This window comes from Chiloscyllium punctatum, chromosome 32 (assembly GCF_047496795.1).
Source record: "Chiloscyllium punctatum isolate Juve2018m chromosome 32, sChiPun1.3, whole genome shotgun sequence".
NCBI classification, from domain to species: domain Eukaryota; kingdom Metazoa; phylum Chordata; class Chondrichthyes; order Orectolobiformes; family Hemiscylliidae; genus Chiloscyllium; species Chiloscyllium punctatum.
In genome coordinates, this window is record NC_092770.1 from 9,474,444 (window position 1) to 9,496,397 (window position 21,954).

A 21,954-nucleotide genomic window follows, 5' to 3' on the forward strand; every position below is an offset into this window, starting at 1 on the left:
ATAGAGGTGCTTCAGAATGCTTGTTGCTTTGAAAATTCAATTTCAATTGTGCTTCAGGGGCTCTCCCACTGAGCTCATTGTTAGTGCATTTACTGATTAGCAATGTACAGTGGATAACTTGTACCATTAACAAACATAAGCACTTGCAGTGCACTTGGACTCTGACGCTATTGTTAGTTCATATTTTATTTGCCTTCTCTTTGAATTAAGAGTACTCTTTCAGGTATTTTAAACTCTTTGATTCATTAATTTATTACCTGAATTACTTACAAGCACCATTCTTGAGCATTAAAATGCAGTTTAAAAAGAAAATGAATTTGGAGCGAAAACAAAATCACAGGATCTATAAGTAAACGCATGATGTCCATGAAACTATTGATTATTGTTGAAAAAACCCATTTGGTTCACTAATATCCTTTCAGGAACATCACTAGTCATAGATCTGTAGTTAAAAAAATACCATTCTCTGTTTTCTATGACCAAGCCAGTTTTGTATCCATCTTACCAGCATACATTGGATAACCATGTGACTTCATCTTCATTATCAGCCTCCCAGGAGGGACATTGTCAAAGGCCTTGCTAAAGTCCATATAGACAATATCCACCACTCTGCCCTCTTAAATAATCTTTATCACTTCCTCAAAAAAACGCAATCAAGTTTGTGAAACAAGACTTCCCCTGCTGTACTACTATTGCCTTGGTGTTCTTAGCCAACCCCTCACACAGACCATTAACATCCAACCCCTCACACAGACCATTAACATCCAACCCCTCAAAGACTGCCTACCAACAGCCCCTCACACAGACCGCTTACCTCCAACCCCTCACACAGACCGCTTACCTCCAGCCCCTCACACAGACCGCTTACCTCCAGCCCCTCACACAGACCGCTTACCTCCAGCCCCTCACACAGACCGCTTACCTCCAGCCCCTCACACAGACCGCTTACCTCCAGCCCCTCACACAGACCGCTTACCTCCAGCCCCTCACACAGACCGCTTACCTCCAGCCCCTCACACAGACCGCTTACCTCCAGCCCCTCACACAGACCGCTTACCTCCAGCCCCTCACACAGACCGCTTACCTCCAGCCCCTCACACAGACCGCTTACCTCCAGCCCCTCACACAGACCGCTTACCTCCAGCCCCTCACACAGACCGCTTACCCCCAGCCCCTCACACAGACCGCTTACCCCCAGCCCCTCACACAGACCGCTTACCTCCAGCCCCTCACACAGACCGCTTACCAACAGCCCCTCACACAGACCGCTTACCTCTAACCCCTCACACAGACCGCTTACCTCCAACCCCTCACACAGACCGCTTACCAACAGCCCCTCACACAGACCGCTTACCTCCAACCCCTCACACAGACCGCTACCATCCATCCCCTCACACAGACCGCTTACCTCCAACCCCTCACACAGACCGCTTCCATCCAGCCCCTCACACAGACCGCTTCCATCCAACCCCTCACACAGACCGCTTACATCCAGCCCCTCACACAGACCGCTTACCCCCAGCCCCTCACACAGACCACTTACATCCAGCCCCTCACACAGACCGCTTCCATCCAGCCCCTCACACAGACCGCTTACCTCCAGCCCCTCACACAGACCGCTTACCTCCAGCCCCTCACACAGACCGCTTACCAACAGCCCCTCACACAGACCGCTTACCAACAGCCCCTCACACAGACCGCTTACCCCCAGCCCCTCACACAGACCGCTTACCTCCAGCCCCTCACACAGACCGCTTACCTCCAGCCCCTCACACAGACCGCTTACATCCAGTCCCTCACACATCCTTAACTTGTAAAATTCCTTTCTATCTCTCTCTAAAAGGTTTTCTTTCCAAACTATGTAAGCTACCCTTAATATTTCATATGGTATTGTACTTTGCTCATCACAGGTTGAGGGGTAACGTTATAGAGATTTATAAAATCACGAGGGGCGCAGATAAGGTGAACAGCAAAGATCTTTTCCCGAGGGCAGGTGACTCCAAAACCAAAGGGCATAATTTTAAGGTGGAAGGAGAAAGATTTACACAGGGGGTGGTATGTTTGCACAATGAATAAATGGTAGACGCAGGTACAATTACAACATTTCATAGACATTTGGAAAGATACATGAATAGGAAGGGTTTAGAGGGATAGGAGCCAAAAGCAGGTAAATGGGATTAGTTTATGGACGGGTTGGACTGGAGGGTCTGTTTCTATGCTGTATAATTCCATGACTCTATTATTCCATGACTTTGTAATTTTTCAACTTTTGAATGGCATTTTCAAATTCATTCTGAACCGAAGGTATTGTCAAGACAGTTAGATCAGATACTGAGGAACAGAATTGTGGATTTTTTAAGTTGAAAACAGTTTTAATCTAGGAGTTCTTCACAATATCCTTTCCAACAAAAGACAATTGTCTCCTTGCCCTTAAAGAGTTCCACTTCTTGTTTGCCTGTATGTGGAGTGGACCTTTGTGTGTTTGTGCCATAGATCATTTGATAGCCAGGAAGAAATCACGCATGCCACTGTGTTGCACAAATGTAGGATCACCCATGCTCTTCCTATCCATCATTTGTTTTTAACTTTGCAGGTTTTATGCTATAATGTTGCCGTCAGCCAACTGTCAAAGTGTTCTTTTCCTCAAAATGTAATGAACCATTCAGTCCACAGTTGCTTTGTGTTTACACTCAATGACATTCTCTCTCAATACTTTCATTCAAACAGACATGATGTTAAAGGTCCATTTTGTAGATGCTTTTAATGTGGCCGTTAGACTTGACAAAGCACTAGGGGCACACTGCAGCTCCTGTTGGATGGAGGTTGGCCATAAGACTTGAATGAGAAGACCACCTTAGTGGATTCTTGAGGCCTTCAATGTTAATATTCTAACATCCCTGCTTCTTGCTCAAAGATTGGTGTGGATGCAATGGGATCTCATTCCTTGGCAATGATACCAGTGAAAGAAAACTGTTCCAGTGTGAAGGCTTCACTAGAACCATGCTGGGATTAATATCCTGGTGAACTAAATAACTAGGGCTATTAAGGTAGACTGACACACAATGAAGTTAAGGATAAGGCAAAATTACAGCTAGTTCAGTGATAATATAGCATGGGAGAGGAGGACACAGTGTACAAGCATAAAAACCCCCAGTAATTAGGGTTAAGGGAAAAGAAAAAATTAAAAAGGCAAAATCAGTGGCTCATTACTTGAATAGATATAGTATATATAGTATATGGAACAAAATAAATGAATTAACAGCATGAATATTGGTTCATGGCTATGATCTGAAATCCATTCGAGAGACATGGTAAAATGCAATCAATGTTGGGAAATAATTATTCAGGCATATGTGATTATTTTAAATAACTAAACAATCTAGGGGCAAAAAGGGAAGAGAAAATAAATGCAATAATGATAGTAGAGAAATATTAGTAGAGAAATTAATGGGGCTAAAGACCATAAGTTCCATGTACATGATGGGATACATTGTAGGATTTGAAAATAGTATCTACAGAGATTGTAGAGGGCATTGATAGTGGTTTTTCAAGAATCCTTAGATTCCAGAAATGTAACATCTTTATTTAAATAGAGATGACAAAAACCAGGTAGCACATAAACTGGACAATGTGGACACCTCTGTGATCCCGTAATAGTATGTTACTCGAGGAATTCCCAGTCTTTGTTCCATGAGGTTTGTGTGAGGTCTTGTGCTTCTCTCACTGGCAGAATGTGGTGTTGGTTATGACATGATATTCTTTATAGATGTATCATTAAGATAACTGATAAGAATTTGCTTTCTTTATTCCTCTCTTGCCCATTTCACCTTTCCAGAAAGTTGTGCTCATTGCCAATAGGTTTCAGGATTCCATGTTCAAAAAATTGCAATTTTTCACACTGCTAAAGGAAGAAACTTGAGGTTGAGAATGTAAGGTGGAGGAAATTTTGTTTAAGCTGTAAAAAGGTTTGAGCACATCTGAACCATATACAGCTCTGGATATTGCATATTAGAAAGGGCTGTTAAAATATCTGTCAAGAACTTACTTCATGATTCAAAAGAACATTGCTGAAGTTCTCCTAGTGCCTGGTCATTAGTTATCCCTCAACCAATAACCAAAAAACAATAAGTTCATTATTTATATTACTACTAGTTTGCTGTGCGCAGTTTGGCTGCTCTTGTCATCAATTTAAAAATGGAGTGAATATTACAAAGTTTTTTGCAAAATTGTATGGTCATGAAACCTGCCACATAAATGCAAGTCTTTTTCTATTTGCAAAAGGAAAATGACTTCCATACCTCTCTGACAGCAGTACAAAATTCACTCTGTAAAACTCTCTGTAAAGACTGGAGTTTGTGGATTGGCACTGCTCCACTTTCTTGAAGCTTCTCCAGCAATTCAATAGCTCGAGCCACATCTGAGAAGAGAAATACGCAAAAAATAAATGGCTTTCATTTCTATTTAGGATGAACAGATAAGACATTAACTTGTATTTAAAGTTTTAAAAATCCTCCTCCTGAATAACAATAGAATGTCAATTTAAATAATATGGAGTCACTCAAAATCACACTGGAATTAAAAGTGCAAAATGTACTTTAATTTCATAGTTGGGCAACCAAGTTTTTCAGATTATGAAAGAATTGATCAGAGTTCATTAAGAATTGTGCAATCTGTAACAAAGTCTTTCATGGTTTGTTTTAATATGATTTGATTAGATTCTCTACAACATAAAAACAGGCCCTTCGGCCCAACCGACCCTCCGAAGAGTAACCCACCCAGGTCCATTTCCCCTCTGACTAATGCACCTAACACTATGGGCAATTTAGCATGGCCAATGCACCTGACTTGCACGTTTATGGACTGTGGGAGGAAACTGGAGTACCTGGAGGAAACCCACACAGACAGTCACCCGAGGCTGGAATTGAACCTGGGACCCTGATGCTGTGAGACAGCAGTGCTAACCACTGAGCCACCGTGCTGCCGTTGTAATGCAAGACAAATCCCTTTGTTAAACTGATACTTCACTTGTCTTCAGTGATTCTAAATCCATTTACCTCAATCTCTTGGTTGCAGCCAAATAAATGTACACCACCTGAAATATTCAAGATGCTGACTGAGTTTATTAAAAACTTGCCTGTGTTGCTGATTAACAGGTAAAAAGAGTTCCTTAAAAATACTTAAAACCACTTAAAGACAGCTAGTTTGCTTTTACATGCTCAGAATAAAACTATGCTTTTCTTGCTTTGCTCACTCTACAACATAAGAAAAAAAGAATGTAATGAGAAAGACCATTTGATGCATCAAGTTTGTTTCTTCCACAGTTTAAATGCAGTACATCTAATCAATGAGTATTCAACTTCAACCCCGACCTCTCATGTATTTGATCTTAAATATCCTTTCTTACTAATCTATGTTGGATCCTATTTGTGACAGTGACTGTTAGAAATTACTCACTATAACTTCAGTTCTAAACGTAAGCATTTTTCCTTCCTCTCAGCCAAATCACTGATGGAAATGGTGAAAAGCTGAGGGTACACTTGACGTAATTGGGGAATGCCACTTGTTTCATTCCACCAGTTTCAGTGCATTCCCTTATAATATGTATATTGACTCTCTGCCTTCTGCCACTCAACCAATTTATAAACCAAAGTTATCTCCAATTCCATGCAATCTTACTTTTCCTAGCAATGTTTGGTGAAACCTTACTAAATGTATATTGTCTTAGACCAGCTGTAATTCTTGAATCTCAAGTTTTGAAAGGTGCAAATACATCAGCCCAGCAAGTACATAAAGTCATTTGTACTGGCTTTATAATAATGTTGAGATCCGCAAATCAGATATGCACAGTAAGGTATCTATGGCACACAGCTCCACTTGCTCATTAGAATAGAGATAAGAGGGTAATAGAGAAAACAAGTAAATAGTGTTCAGAGTACTGAGGACCATAGGGGCTGGAAGTAGAGGGACATTGATCGGCATGGATAGGATACAGGGTGTGAGAGCAGGAGAATATTTTCTTTTTAAAACTTTAAAGTTTGAACCTGGTGCTGGAGCCTTAAGACAGGGATTCGATCTAATCCACCTTAGGAGCTAGGCAACCTCTTACACTCTTCCGGTGTCATTTGGCTTGACTCCAAGTTCAATCCTCTGGACTGAAAATCTGAAGTGCAGACATTGCTTTTTAAGGTTTGTGAGGTTTGTGGAACTGGAATTTCTCTTGCTTCTATACCCTTGACCCAGGAACAAGAATTGGTATCTTCGGGTTTGGTAGCTTTAATTGTTAGTTAGTTATCATTGATGCATGGAGTGTTCTTTTCAGACAGTAAGAAGTCTCACAGTTCAATAAATTTTTATCATTATTATACTGAAATTGAAGTCTTGTATTAATGAATGAATATTTGAAGCCATGCTGAATATTATTTCAAATTCAACTCTAAACTGTTACCATATAAGTGTATTTCAATAAAAACCTTTTTTTCTTTACTCTATCACAAGAGGCTACCACATACCATCTTAAGTAATTAATGCTCAGATGTCAGCAATTGTCAGCATTTTCATTGCTCTGTAAATGTCAGCAATATCTAGGATCCTCACTCATAACCTTAAAATGCAAAACTCTAGAAGTTTATGTGATTGATTCCTTGTTTTTAGCACTGAAGGCCTTACAGATGGAAATCAAACAATAATTATTTATTTTACACAAACTTTAATTATTTAAACTATTAGTCTCATTGTAGAAACCCTTAGAAAAGTTGTGCCTTATTTTAGGAGGTACAGTCACACTCCTAACAGTGTATTAAGTTAAATTCATTGCTAAATAACATCTCTAGCCCTGAAAAACTAAAGTTATATATACACAGAATGTCAATTTTTCGCATTCCACGAGTTACAGATATTTAAGATAATCAAACATTTTTTTTTTCTGATGATTCAGTTTATACATGAACCCCTTGTCTATGTCCCAAACATTATTTTATTTTCTGTAAAATAAGAAAAAAGGGAATGGCTAAACCGACTTGTTATTTATAAAACTTGTTGTTTTCTTTTCCATGAGAATTCTTAAGTCCAATTGGTTGTGTGGCTTGCTTGATAACTTCACTATTGGTGGGCAGAGATCCCATTATAGCTGGTACCAGAATTAAATCAACATCGGAAAAGAGAAAAATTAAATAGTTTACTAAATCCCTGTGGTCAGCTTTCTGAGTGGACGGGGTATCATCAGCTAATAGGCAATTATAAAGTCCAAGCTTAGGTTTTAAGGCATTTGTATACACAAACATTTCAAAATAGTAAGAGAGAAATAGATACAATTTGAGAATTGTAATGTGCAAGTGTCTGAATTATCAATAGCCCTGTTAATTGCTTTGAAAATTAATTCTATTAGCCTTTCATAAAACTAAAAAACCTCAAATGGAGCTCAAAATCTTGTCCATGCTCTGTCCATATGCTAACAGACCAGTAAATCTGAAGTTCAGCTAGACACTCATTGTTCCACGAGCAGAACAGTTCAACAGTCCACATGCTGACCTCAATGTTCAGTTAGTCATTTGGTTCAAATATTCTTGTGCTTTTGTGTTTTACGTTCTAATTCAAATATCACTATTCTTATATGATTAATCTGAGGGGCAGTTTCCAATACATCTTGTCCAAAATTTGCAGGATGCATATGATCCTCTGATTGGGTTATATCATTATTAGTGTACAAATCAATCAATTGGTGGAAAGGAAGACAGGCGCAATGAAGTCCACTCCCCAAAGCTTATGAGTTGATTTGCACCGGTCTCCTATTAGCTTCATGAAAACAGTCGTGAGCTCAGTGTTCATGATTTTCATAAACTTACTGCACTTGAATTACCCATTAAATTCACCACAAAGATTATGCCTGTGACTAGCGATGATATAAGTATCTCAGCAAGGGATTCAGCAATCACTTCCCTAGCTTCCGACAGAGTTCTAGGTTACACCTGATCAGGTCTTGGCAATTTATCCACTTTTATGCGTTTCAAGACATGCAGCCCCATCTCCTTTGTAATATGGACATTTTTCAAGATGCCACCATATATTTCCCCACATTCTATATCTTCCATGTCCTTCTCCACAGTAAACACTAATGCAAAATACTCATTTAGTATCTCCCCCATCTCCTGCAGCTCCACGCAAAGGCTGCCTGGCTGATCTTTGAGGGGCCCTATTCTCTCCCTAGTTACCCTTTTGTTCTTATTTATAAAAACCCTTTGGATTCTCCTTAACCCTATTTGCCAAAGCTATCTCATGTCCCTTTTTTGCCCTCCTGATTTCCCTCAAGTATACTCCTACTGCCTTTATACCCTTTTAAGGATTCACTCCATCTCTCCTGTCTATACCTGACATATGCTTCCTTTTCTTAAAAAAACCCCTCAATTTCTCTAATCATCCAGCATTCCCTACACTTACCAGGATTTCCTTTCACCCGAACAGGAATATACTGTCTCTGGATTCTCGTTATCTCAGTTCTGAAGGCTTTGTATTTTCTAGACCTCCCTTTACCTGCGAACATCTGTCCCCAGTCAGCTTTTGAAAGTTCTTGCTTAATACCATCAAAATTAGCCTTTCCCCAATTTAGAACTTCAACTTTTAGATCTGTTCTATCCTTTTCCATCACTAGTTTAAATCTAACAGAATTATGGTCGCTGGCCCAAAAGTGCTTCCGCACCGACACCTCAGTCATCTGACCTGATTTATTTCCCAAGAGTAGGTCAAGTTTTGCACCTTCTCTAGTCAATACATCCACATTCTGAATCAGAAAATGTTCTTGTACACACTTAACAAATTCCTCTCCATCTAAACCTTTAACACTATGGCAGTCCCGGTCTATGTTTGGAAAGTTAAAATCCCCTACCATAATCACCCTATTATTCTTACAGATAGCTGCGATCTCCTTAAAAATTTGTTTCTCAATTTCCCTCTGACTATTAGGGGATCTATAATACAATCCCAATAAGGTGATCATCCCTTTCTTAATTCTCAGTTCCACCCAAATAACTTCCCTGGATGTATTCCCAGGAATACCTTCCCTAATTACAGCTGTAATGCTATCCCTTATCAAAAATGCCACACCCCCTCCTCTCTTGCCCCTTCTTTCTATCCTTCCTACAGCATTTGTATCCTGGAACATTAAGCTGCCAGTCCTGTTCATCTCTGAGCCATGTTTCTGTAATTCCTATGATATCCCAGTCCCATGTCCAAACCATGCCCAGAGTTCATTTGCCTTCCCTGTTAGGCCTCTTGTATTGAAATAAGTGCAATTTATATTTGTGCAGTTATGCATTCAAATTTGTATTGTGAACTACTTATGTTTAAAATTAATCAAATTTATGTGTCATAACCATTTAAGCTGTAACTAGAGTGAAATCATACTTTTGGGACATCTTAGAGACCACACTTTTAACTGTAATAATTCAAATGGACTACACTCAAGACTTGAATTATACAGATTATTTTTCTTAATATTAGTTATAGAACATCGGCGATCTCTCTTTGTAAAGGTCACCAACTCATTACCTCACTCACCTCCTTTAATCAATCTAAACTTTGACTCTTTGACAAAGTTTTAAGTCATCTGCCCAACATACCTTGTAGCTCAATATCAAAGATTTTCTTTGAACATCGCGGTGAAGTGCACTGACTCTTTAATAATGTTAATGGCACTATAAAAATACAAGCTTTTATTTTTGAATTAAATTCCCAAACTAAAACAGACGAAACTCTTAACTTTTTTAAAATGGTAAGCTTTCATGGAAAGTAAATAGCTTCCAACTTACAGAGCTAACTAACAACAGATGTAACATGTGTGAGATACTACACAATATATTTCACAAAAACTTTTTTTTTCCCATTTAATATAAGCATAGAATCCAAACAGGGCTGAAATTTCTGAAAGGAAAAGCACAACCCAAAATGTGAACACATGGGTATTTTTTACCATAGCTTGTGATTTGCTCGAAGTTGCCTAAAGAGTATTCAACAACTGGAAAAACAACCTAACTTCCTTTAAGAACCAACTGAGTGTTTCGGTGGACACTCTAGATTAATTCCGGATGAATAAACAGTGAGATAAAGTGCATCCTTCATCCATAAGCTACTCATGTTCCTACTTGATTTGTCTGAGTTAACATTACATACCAAGTCTTGTTTCATTTTCTTCTGCCTTTTTTCACTGTTTTCCACCAAATATAAGCAAGCAAAATATATAAACTGTGTACAACTGCAAATTGTACAAGAATGCACTCAGAAAATCAATGATACACAGCCTTCCTGATGGATGGGGTTGGTTAGCACAGCTGGTTAGATGACTGGTTTTTAATGCAGAGTGATGCCAGCAGCACAGATTCAACTCCTGTATTGCCTCACCTGCACTCCTCGCTTGAGGTGTGGTGACACTCAGGTTAAACTCACCACCAGTCATCTCATTCTAACTAAGAACGTAGGATTGTGGTGACTTTACAATTACCTTAATGCAAAATAAAGTTTAAAAGCGTGGGCTTTCAAACCTGCCTGAACCATATGGCGCCACAAGTAAATACTGGAGTATCATTAAAGCATTTTGGATGACAAGATTTTTTAAGACAACTTTGGTCATTTAAATAATTAATGCAGTTTTGTATATACAGTACATCTGTACTTTTCTCAGCCAGTCTTGATTTTCTTTTTTGTTAAATACAAACAAGGGTCAGAAATACGCCACCCAGTTCCTACAGCCTGCCCTGTCAGTTAGTAAGATCATTGATATCTTTTCACCCTTTTGCTTACCTATGAATCTACCTCTGTCATACAAATATTCAGATTCTGCTTATCTTTTTAGGAAGCGTGTTCTAAAGGCCCTTTGTAATAAAACCCTGTTGATGCTGCCTGATTACCTTGAAGCCCTCCAAGTGTCCTGCCATAACATCTTTGATAATAAGAGTTTCTAACACTTCTAGTGACGATTGTTAAGCTAATTAGCCCACAGTTCTTTTTTTGTCTTTCTCTTGATTAATGCAGTTAGATTTGCTATTTTCCAAACTAAGGCACCTTCCTAGAAATCGGGTAGTTCAACAGTTTCACTTCACACCTCAAGACGTTAACTCCATCAGTACCGTGGCATTTGTTAGATTGCAGTTCTAGTACGATTTCTCTCTGATTGTAATTGTCCTGTGATCTTCCCTGCTTTCATTTCCTGATTAATGATTGCTTCTGCTTCTTGTATCCTCTATAGTGAAAACTAGTGCAAAAATGTGCTCAACTTATCTGCCATCTCTTTGTTTTCAATGATTAATTCTACAAACTCACTGACTGTATAACCAATGTTCATGTCCCTAACATTTTAAAAGGAAAGAATCTCTTACTATCTATACCTGGCTAGCTTTCTATTGTAACCTGATTTTTCCCTCATTATTAAATATTTTTAGTCTTTTTTTAAATACTGTGCCCTGCCTGCTGGTTTGCCACTTTTCCTTGCATAATTATATCTTTAACATTTCTAGGGTAAATATAGAAGGTGGGTCAATTTCATTGCAATGTTCCTATTCATTGTATTCTAAGGCCTCCCCTTAAATTGCATCTCTGGTGACTTATCTTTTAATATAATCTGCCAATTCACTTTAGCCTGCTCTACCTTCATGCTCTCATTATTGCCCTTAAGTTTTTAAAAATAATCCCAGACCCACTTCTCTCAACCACAAACAAGGTAAAATTCAATCACATTATGATTGCTGCTACCTAAGGGATGGCTTCACTGATGAGATCATTAATTAATCCTAAGCCAATGCACAATACCAGGCCTAGTAATGCTTGTTTCTTGCCGAGTTCCAAAACATGCTGTTCTAAAAAGAAAACATTCTATGAACCCCTTATCTAAGCTACATTGCTTATCTGTCTCACCAGTGCACTGATTAAAATTCGGCATGATTATTGTTCTGCTTCCTGACAAGCTTGCACCATAACTTCCTTCATACTCCATCCTACTACAGTACAGTATTAGGGATGGAATGTGTACCACTGCCACAAGTAACTTCTTGTCATTACCATTTTTAAAAAGGTCTCTGCACAAATTCTTCCACATCTTGGTTTCCTGAATTTGGGCTTTCTTCTCTCTATTGTGCTAATACCATACCAAACTATCAAAGTCACCCTCTTATTCAAAGTATTCTGAAATAACTTTAATTCTTCCTATAAATTAGTAAGATATTTATACAAAAAAAGCTGACAAATGTAGTGGCCACTGAACAAAGGAAAAAAAGTGGTATTCATATTAAATTATAATTTCAATATCAAATTTCAGGCAGCCTTGCATTAAAATATACATTATTCATCACGTCAGAGTTTCTCTTCTCTTATATGTTTTATCTGCCGCTCTCAATTCCAAAGGTTTGTAAATACAAATGTAAGTTAATTACATTGTTTCATCCAAAGACCCCCATGTAATATTTACTAGCTAAGATATCTCTCATTGGGATTTAAAGTGTAAGTAAACTATTAATTTCAACTGGTTAAATAATAGTTCAGTCTTTGCTAAAAAATTCTGCTTTGAATATAACAAAGGATCCTGTATAGTTTGTCTTGTTTCTATATTGGATTCATTGCTATTTTTAGATATATGAATAACTGCATAAATAATAAAACCATGTATTTGTCAAGATTGCACAAAAGTCACACCTAAATGAAATTTTTCGCTACCTGTATTATTTTGAATATTTGCATATTTTCCTGCTATTACTTTGCTCAGCGATATTTCATGCAAGATTTTTTTAATTCTATGGGACAGCTCCAAAAGGCACTTGTTGCCAGTACACCCACATGTGGAGATTCAAATGCAACACCTATTGGTGTTACACCAAGCTGTAACATCATAGCAGTTTCCTTTACTTCAGCCAGAAGATCCACTTCTAAATTCTTGACAATTTGCAGCCTTCCACAAGCAACTTTGTCATGGGCTTTCTGGAAGTCTTGATACACATTATAAAGTTTTCTTGGGATGTCATTGTATTGGGTGAATACAGTGCAATTTATCAGGTAAGACTGAACCTTTTTACTGATTGTTAACTACTAGGCAATACACAAGTAATCTTCATTACTCTAGATAATTTATTCAATTATTTTGCTTGTTCTTTCAAAGAAAACTAAGGTTGTAGTTTTTGTATTCAATTTGTTATGAATTTTGCAGTACCACCACAGTGTTAGCTGGTGTAATCTAAAAACCATTCACAATGCTTTTCGGATTACCTTTACTGAGTTGAGTAGAAGTTGCCTCAACTGGTTTCCCTTATGCAGTAAGCCATGTAGCAAATAAACAGCGCACTGTGCAATTATTACACCAACTCAGAAGTCAGACAAAATGCAACAACATTAGGTTCATGTAGATCAAAGCTAAATATCCCCAATTTGAAGTAGTCATGAACTGAGGTAATGAAATACAAAATTATTTCCACATGCAGAGGTACTCTGGCTCCACGACTGTTCAAGAAAGCAAAAAAAGGAAATGTAATGATTTGGACTCTAAAAGGTATCAATGTTTAGCCTTGGATCAAAGGAAGCAGCTAAACTTAAATATCAATTGAGGTGCATTTTAAAAAGGAAAATTGAACTTTGCTCTATTTCCTCAAATGCTTCAGTATCATAGAAAAGAAAATTACAAAAGCTGATCAGCAGTCTCAAACAAAAGTGGCTCTTCAAAAAACAATCCCAAATGCAGACTACAACACGTAAAGATAAAGTTTCATAAAGAACAATAGTCAATGATTTGGCACATGAAGTGTTGGTGCACAGAACATACACAGAAGTCCATTTACAATCATGGTTAATGTAGAAGTTACAGACTGAAGACAGAATGAAGGCAACAACCGCCTTAAGCATGTCGAAAAAATAGATTTTTGACACTTCATTTGTTGCAAACATTACATTTAAAAAAAGCAATGTCACCTATCAGTCAAAATTAACAGATAGAAATACAATAGTTGTTTCAGTTCCCATGTTGCTCCACAAGCTTTGCTGCACTGTTATCCAGATAACAGACAGGCACAGAAATACACGGAAAAATGTAAAGATGCTGCAGTTAAGTGATAACTATCCACTAAACACAACAGAAAAAGTTGCAGCCGGTCAATTCCGATCTTAAGAATTTTTGAATGGTGTGGTGGTAAGAATGCAATATGAACACATGAACAAGAAACAAGAGTAGATCACCCAGTCCATTGAGGCTGCTTTACCATTCAATAAAGCCATGGCTGATCGGATTTCAACTTCCACTCTATGCATTCCTGCATATTCTCAATAATCTTTCATCTCCTTACTAATCAAGAATCTATCTACATCAGCCTTAAAAATACTTAAAGATTCTGAATGCACTACCTTTTGAGGAAGGGTGTTTCAAAGACTCAGAGGAAAAATATGTTTCACCTCTGAAACTTTTTTTTCCAATATTCAGTCGGTCCAGTCACCTCACAATCTTATAAAGTTAAAAATCACACACACCAGGTTATAGTCCAACAGGTTTAATTGGAAGCACACTAGCTTTCGGAGCGCCGCTCCTCCATCAGGTGATTGTCACCTGATGAAGGAGCGTCGCTCCGAAAGCTAGTGTGCTTCCAATTAAACCTGTTGGACTATAACCTGGTGTGTGTGATTTTTAACTTTATACACCCCAGTTCAACACCGGCATCTCCAAATCACAATCTTATATATTGCAATGAAATAATCTCTGACTCTTCTAAACTCCAGAAGGTCTAGCCTTTCTTTATAAGGCAATACATTCATTCCCAGGTATTAGTTTAGTAAACTTTCTCTAAACACTTCCAATGCAATAACATCCTTCTGTCAGAATGGTGACCTGTACTGTATGCACCTCTCCAGGTGCATCTCACCAATGCCCTGAATGGCTAAAGGATAACTTCTAATCTTGCATTCGATTCCAATAAGCCATATTTTATTAGCTTTCCTGATTAACTGGTGTACCTGCATATTAACCTTCTGTAAATCAAACACAATCGGGCACCCACAACTCTTTGCACTCTCCTGGTACTTAGAGATTTCTTTCTGTCGAAATAGACAGTTGGAAGGTTTCCATCATTATAACCCATTTACCAGATCTTTGCCACTCACTAAACCTCTCTAGATTCTTTTCTAGGCTCGTTAGGCTTTCACAACTCACTTTCTTACCTAAGCATAATCAGCAAATTTTGTACCTTCAATCACTTATCAAAATCATTTATATAAATTGGAAAGAGTTAAAAGCCCAGCAAAAATGCCTGTGGTGCACCATTCATGACTCTCTGCCATCCTGAAAAAGACCCACTTACCCGTACTGCCTGCATCCTGTTAGCAAGCCAAATCTCTATCCAATGATGATATGTTACCCCCTACACCATGAGATTTTACTTTCTGCAATAACCTTGTTCAATCAAATGGTTTGGCAGGAAAAATATTGAAATTCAATATGAAATAGGGAGTACAAGTCTAAGTAGAATACGGAAGCAGAGGGATGTTGGTACATACATGTACAGATCATTGAAAGTGGTTAGACAGGTAGAGAGTAAGTAAAACATACAACATCCTCAACTTTATTAATACAGACATGAATTACAAATGTAAGGAGCTGATATTGAACTTGCTACACTATAAAACACTTGCTAGACCTCAGATAGGATATTGTGTACAATTCTAGGCATCATGTTACAGAAATGTTGGGAAAGCATTAGAGAGAATGCAAAAGTGGTTTACAAGAATGGTTTCAGGGATATCAAATTTCAGTTATGTGGCTGGATTGAAGATGATCTCCTTGGAGAGAAGAATAAGAGGAGATCTGATGGAGGTTTTCAAAATCATAGAGTAGATAGGAAAAAACTGCTCCTACTCATAAAGGGTACAAGAGGGCTTGGATTTAAAGTAAATTTATATAAGAAGCCATAGTGAAGTGATGAAAGCTTTTTCACTCAGCAACTTGTTAGTGTATGGAATACACTGCACTGCCTGGAAGTATAATGGAGCAGACTCAACTGAGGTATTCTAAACTACATTAAATGGTTATTTGGATATAAATAACGTACAAGGGTTTGGGGAGAAAGCAGGAGATTGGCAGTCAATAGTGAAGCTCATTTACAGGCCTGAATGGTCTCCTTCTAGGCCATAACACTTGAGAGAGTCAGTCATAAAAGAATTTTAATTACTAGCAAACAATGTCTTTACTATAATGTGCACTGATCGTTAATACCACATTTCACATTTCCCCTTTTGATGCTGACTGCTTGAATACAAGGGGTATCAAAGTGTCATCTGATTATTTCAGTAATCAAATAACCTCCAGTCAATAAACAAGTTAGGTTCAAAAACACCTAAATGTTTACAACAGTGTGCCCACAAACTTGCCAAAAAATCCAGATCACCATCACAAAATTTCAAGTAGGGTGATCATTGTAATTTTTTTAGAAACGATGATAATAAACATCATGATTCCAACTGCAACACCATTTTATTTCCAAACCATGACAAGTACAATGACAGAAATGCTCAAAATGAATCTACTTAATAAATTCATTTCAATATAATATTAACAACACCTACTGTGTTATCTAGCAGAAACACTCAGAATTAAGTAACTGTTTTGATGTACTTCTCCACTGGTCAGAGGTGGTCAGGCACCTACAATAATGAAATTGTCATTCCAATGGGCATCAGCTAATTTTGCTGCAACCAAAAGGTGGAGAAATTACTTATTATAATGTATGTTATTACATAGTTGTGGCACAGAATAGAGGCAAAACTATACAATTATCAGAAGTCTAATTGTTTGCGCAATAGTTCATCAAATCCATAAGTTTCTCGATTTGGTAATTATACCAGCAAGAGGTATACAGAAAGTAATTTTGAACTACTGTCTCGTGGAAAAACACAGTAGACAAACAGGAGGCTGGAACACAGCAAGCTAGACAGCATCAGGAGGTGGAGAAGTCAACGTTTCAGGTATACCCTTTCTTCAGGGAGAAGGATTATACCCACAGCATTGACTTCTTCACCTCCTGATGCTACCTGGCTCGCTGTGTTTTTCCAGCGTCCTGTTTGTCTACTTTGGATTCCAGCATCTGCATTTTTTTGACTGCATGGAAAACACAGGCTAACCAAAATGGACACAAAGAAAGAATGGGAAATACAATTAAAATCAAAAACTCTTTGACCAAAAATGCCGAAGAACCATGCATATGGTTGACCTAAAGTGCATGAACACAAACCATCACTGTCAACTCCTTCAAGGAGTGTGGTGTGGTCTGTAATGCACTGCCTGAGGCGGGAAACAGGCAGTTACAGACCACACCACACTCCTTGAATGTGTTTGGGTGAGCACTTGAACTGTCATAAAATTCAAGGCAATGGGCCTAGTACAGGAATGTCTGACTGACATAGGTAATAGTATATTTTTGACCATACAAACTAGACAGGCTAAAGGTACACTTCTGTACTTTATGAGTCTATTCTTGTTTCTTGCCATTGAATTTTTCTCAATTGTCCAGTTGTCTGGCTAATCTCCACCATCACCTCACCTCCCCCACACCTCCCCCCCCAAAGGAAACTCACTTTAAAAACTTTACCTTAGACAACCTAAATTGACAACATTGCTTCAGATTGATTCTTCATATAGTTCATTGGAACATAATGATTCTCAAATCCACCCACTTTTAAGTTTTACTTTGTTAACAAGTTTGAAAAATTATAATTCAATATTTTGACACAAATTTTTAAAAAAATCCTTCTCTGATACATATAAAGCTTCAAATTATCTGCCATATTTAATTCTATGCATCTTAGCACACTTGACTAAGTATTCAGTGCCTTTAAGAATTTGTTGTTCCCATGGCATTCATACTCAGCATTGCTAGCCTATAAAAGTGATTTTTGGCAAAAGCTTCAGTAATCTACAAGCTTAACTAAACATAAAACAATCTACTTTCTTGTCTTTTGGACATTGTTGACAAGATCTTGCTGAAAAGGAAAATAAGCCTGGAATGACTGATATGAAGCATGAACATAAAGGTATAGTTAGAAAGTCCAGGTTCAAGTAACACCTGCCCCAGAGGTGCGTCATAAGCATGCATGAAATCAAGTTTGAATAAAATAACTGGAAAAACGATTAGGTGGCTATATTTATGTTACTGGTACATTAAGAAAATGCAGCTGCTACATAGGTGAACAATAAACAAGGGAATACTTCCCTGAAAAATATGAAACATTGAGCACAATGAATAGGAATTATCTACTATAGAATAACAAGTGCATGTCATTTAACTGAAATTGTTACAACAGAGCCTGGAAATTGCTCTGTTGTTCCAGTCCCATTACTCAGGTCACAACATCCAGTTACTAAGATGACCAATTAAATATCTTAACTATATCAGGCTTTAATCAACAAGATCGAACCAGCAGGTTTCTTAATAACTGGCTTGTCAAAATAAAACCTATTCAATGAAGATGCACTAATTGGTTAACACATTGTCATACAGAAGTATAAATGCTATCCCTCTAAACATCCCCACATGTACACTCCACTCCAGGGACAAAAAGGGAGAAAAAGAAAAACATTATCTGCAGAGATTGGCTTTCTGAAGAAAAAACACTGACCAATGGATTATTATTGATGTGGGAACGACAAAGTAAAGGATGTTCTGGAGTCTGAAATAAAAAGGAGCGAATAGCTGGAGAAATTCAGCAGGTCTAATAGCATCAGTGGGGAGAAAGGGACTGCAGACACTGGAGATCAGAGTCCAGAGAATGGTGCTGGAAAAGCACAGTGGCTCAGACAGCACCTGAGGAGCAGGAGAATCACCATTTCGGGCAAGAGCCTTTCATCATTGAGGCATTTGTGGGGAGAAAACAGTTGCTGTTTCGAATGGATGACTCTTCATCTAAAATGATCGCTAAGAAAATGTGGTATTTATGCTGAAGATCTCTCCTTCACTGTCTAATGAAAGTTGAAATAAATTCCTTTTCTCAATCTTGAAAAACTTAATTGCTCCAAGCAATGTTAATTATAAAGCATCTTTATAACAATATAAAAATAACTATTAACATCGTAAATATAAGGCTGAATTTTAAAAGAATTTGATTAAATGAAAACATTCTAACTTTGTGTAGGTCATCAGTGAGACCAGCTCAAAAATGTGATGTTCTAATTTAGGACTTTAGTATTTGGTGCCACTGAAGTCTCCCATAAACAAGTTTCACACTCCATCTGCCCGATAAACAGAGTGATCCCTCTAAACCCTCACGATTGTACTTATTGGGTATTTGATCTGACCACATAGGCAGTTTACCTGTCTTCATAAACAAAAGATTAGATAATTTGCCAGTCCATACTGTGTTTATAAATTACTACTGACCTTTCTTAAATAATCCAAGTACAGATTTACAGTAACCATATACTTAATTGTTCTCAACCAAAATGTTTACTATATTTCAAATGATACAAAACTAATTTGTTATATTTTTAAAAAAACCAAATGTGAAAGAAGGGGGTGGTATCATGATCATTGACGTAGCAACAGACAAATATCTTGAATCCCCAGACAGCTGTCTACCCATACGAGGTATGTGAGGTATTTTTTCTAGCATTTTATATGTCTTCAAAGGGATTTGACAACGTTATTAAACTATTTGATCTGAACTACATTCCAAAACCTGGGGACAAATTTTACAAATTCTGTCAACTCGTATAACTAGGTTTTTGACATCACAAACAATATCTAGCAACTTCATCAAAAAAAAAGCCACAACTTTATAGCTAATGGAAGGAAAGCAACAGACTCATATTTGGATCTCTTATTACTAAGCTTAAGAGGAGGCATGGTTGCTGGAGTGGTGCCACTTGAGATTAATTAGTATAGATGGGAGAGATAACCTGCCTGCCTGCTCAAATGAGGTCAAGAATGGTTATCAGAGGCTGTTCTTAAGGGGATTAAATGAGTAAGATTCTGAACAACAGCAAGATTCATGGAATGATAGTCCTCAGCTTGTGTATATACTATTCTGTACAGCAATAACACCACTCAGAAATCTGACACCATTTGCTTAAATATTTATTGTTCATGATACAATTTAATTTAAACTAACTGGTTAAAAAAATTCACTTGCTTTATGTAAAATTAATCTGCACAACTGGACTTTTATTGCGAAACATACAATTATACATATGCAAAATTCCATATTCTGATTAGCTCCGGATCATGCTTTTAAACTGATCCAAGTAGTATGTGTACTAAAGGAAATGACCAAATACATGACCAAAGGAAATTGTACAGTGTAGGACTTGCCATGTGTTGTACTGCTCATAGGCTGAGCTGGAACATTAAACTACTCATTCTTTATGAAGTCACCTTCAATATTTTCAATCGGAAATGGCACACATGCTTTTATACTCTACTGTAAATTGAGGGGTCTCCAAGTGATTTAATTTTCATAAATATTCATTAATTTTTTGGTGCTAACACCATTGATGAATTTTAATTAAATGGGACAATTCTGAAGGGAATAAAGAAAGGTTAAGTACATAAACAAATCTTTAAAGCTGGCAGGAGAAGTTGAGAAAAGCCTAGAAAAAGTGGCAAAGTCCCAGTCTTTCATGGAGGAGCAAATTACTGCAGATGCTGGAATCTGTACTGAAAAGAACAAAGGCTCAAGACCACAGTGAGTCAAGCAGCATCCACGGAGAGAAAGCAAGCTAATGTTTTGAGTCTACATGACTCTCATCAGAACTAAAATGCAGAGGAGACAGACTCCGCAGGCCATGAAACTGATGGGCAAGGTCCAACCACAGAAATCCCACCCCAATATCTAAGAGATCCAATTTTTGCCAGGGAGGGGGTTTGGGCCATGATTCGCAGGAGAGAAACCTGAAATTAGCATCATGATTTGGACTCCATGCAGAACTCAAAGAGATCTAATTTTCCCTGCTGCAAAGGTCATAATCCATGGAGTAGATCAAAACGCTCTTGAAGTGTGGACAATGTCTATTTAACTTCCATGACCTGAAATTGTTTAAATTCCCAAATATTTAAAGATAACAGATGTTAAAAATAGGCTGAATGTACCAGTAACGATTAAAAATAAATCTGAATTATATTTCTTCAGGTGCTCGTTGGTGTAACACCTTTTCTTGCAGTTTCAATAGTAACTTATTAACATTTCCATAAGGTCCTTACATGGCTATCTTCCAAAATCTAAAAGATCTTGTCAGAGAGTTTGAGTTCACAGTTTTATTGACAAACTAATGAGCAGATTAAAGGATTAATTGTGTTTGACATGGGTTATGAATAGAAGTTTGTTATACAAGAGATGAAGCACTTCAACTGTATAAAATGATTTGAATGGGCTTTCATGAAGTGGACTTTTTAAAAAAATAGTCAGTCATGAAATTTGTATGCGACTTTTCGAATTTTATTTTATCTCATTGTTATACGGAGGTTTGAATACGGTAGTTTCTGGGTGAGTTGCCATATGACATTTAAAGAGTCTTGGGGGGGAGAAAGGATGGGGATACAAGCTGAAGGGAAGACATACATTGTCATGAAGACTGGGTAGATGAATAGCCTGAACTGGTATAAAGTGACATGGGGGCTATAAGGGGTCATGGGAATAAGTATGAGGCCAAAATGGTGAGGGGGTCCTAGGAGTTAAGGCCAGACAGTCTAAAATTATATAACATCACTGGACCAAAATCTCAGAACTGAAGTGGCTGATCTAACCAGTCTGATTCATCATTCAATCGTCTCAATGGCTGCTTGCATTTCGCATCTCACAATAACTGACAGCATGTCACCTCTCCCAAGTGAAGCTAACAATATTCAGGAGCTTTTTTTAACCCATGAAGAAGGATTTTGATTTAGCTACCCACTGTGGTGGCAAAAATCAGATTCAAATGTTATAATACTAAAGACCACCATGCAATCATATTATATC

The 21,954-nt window shown here is 37.7% G+C and overlaps 1 protein-coding gene across 4 annotated transcripts in view; it reads right to left on the reverse strand.

The window, feature by feature from the left end:
• Nucleotides 1–21,954, reverse strand: part of lin7a (lin-7 homolog A (C. elegans)) — an 89,145-nt gene that overhangs the window by 64,514 nt on the left and 2,677 nt on the right. For all 4 annotated transcript variants that reach the window (XM_072551609.1, XM_072551610.1, XM_072551607.1 and 1 more), the window contains exon 2: nt 4,299–4,417. In XM_072551609.1, coding sequence (XP_072407710.1) covers nt 4,299–4,417 — 119 coding nt within the window. The remainder of the gene's footprint in view (nt 1–4,298; nt 4,418–21,954) is intronic.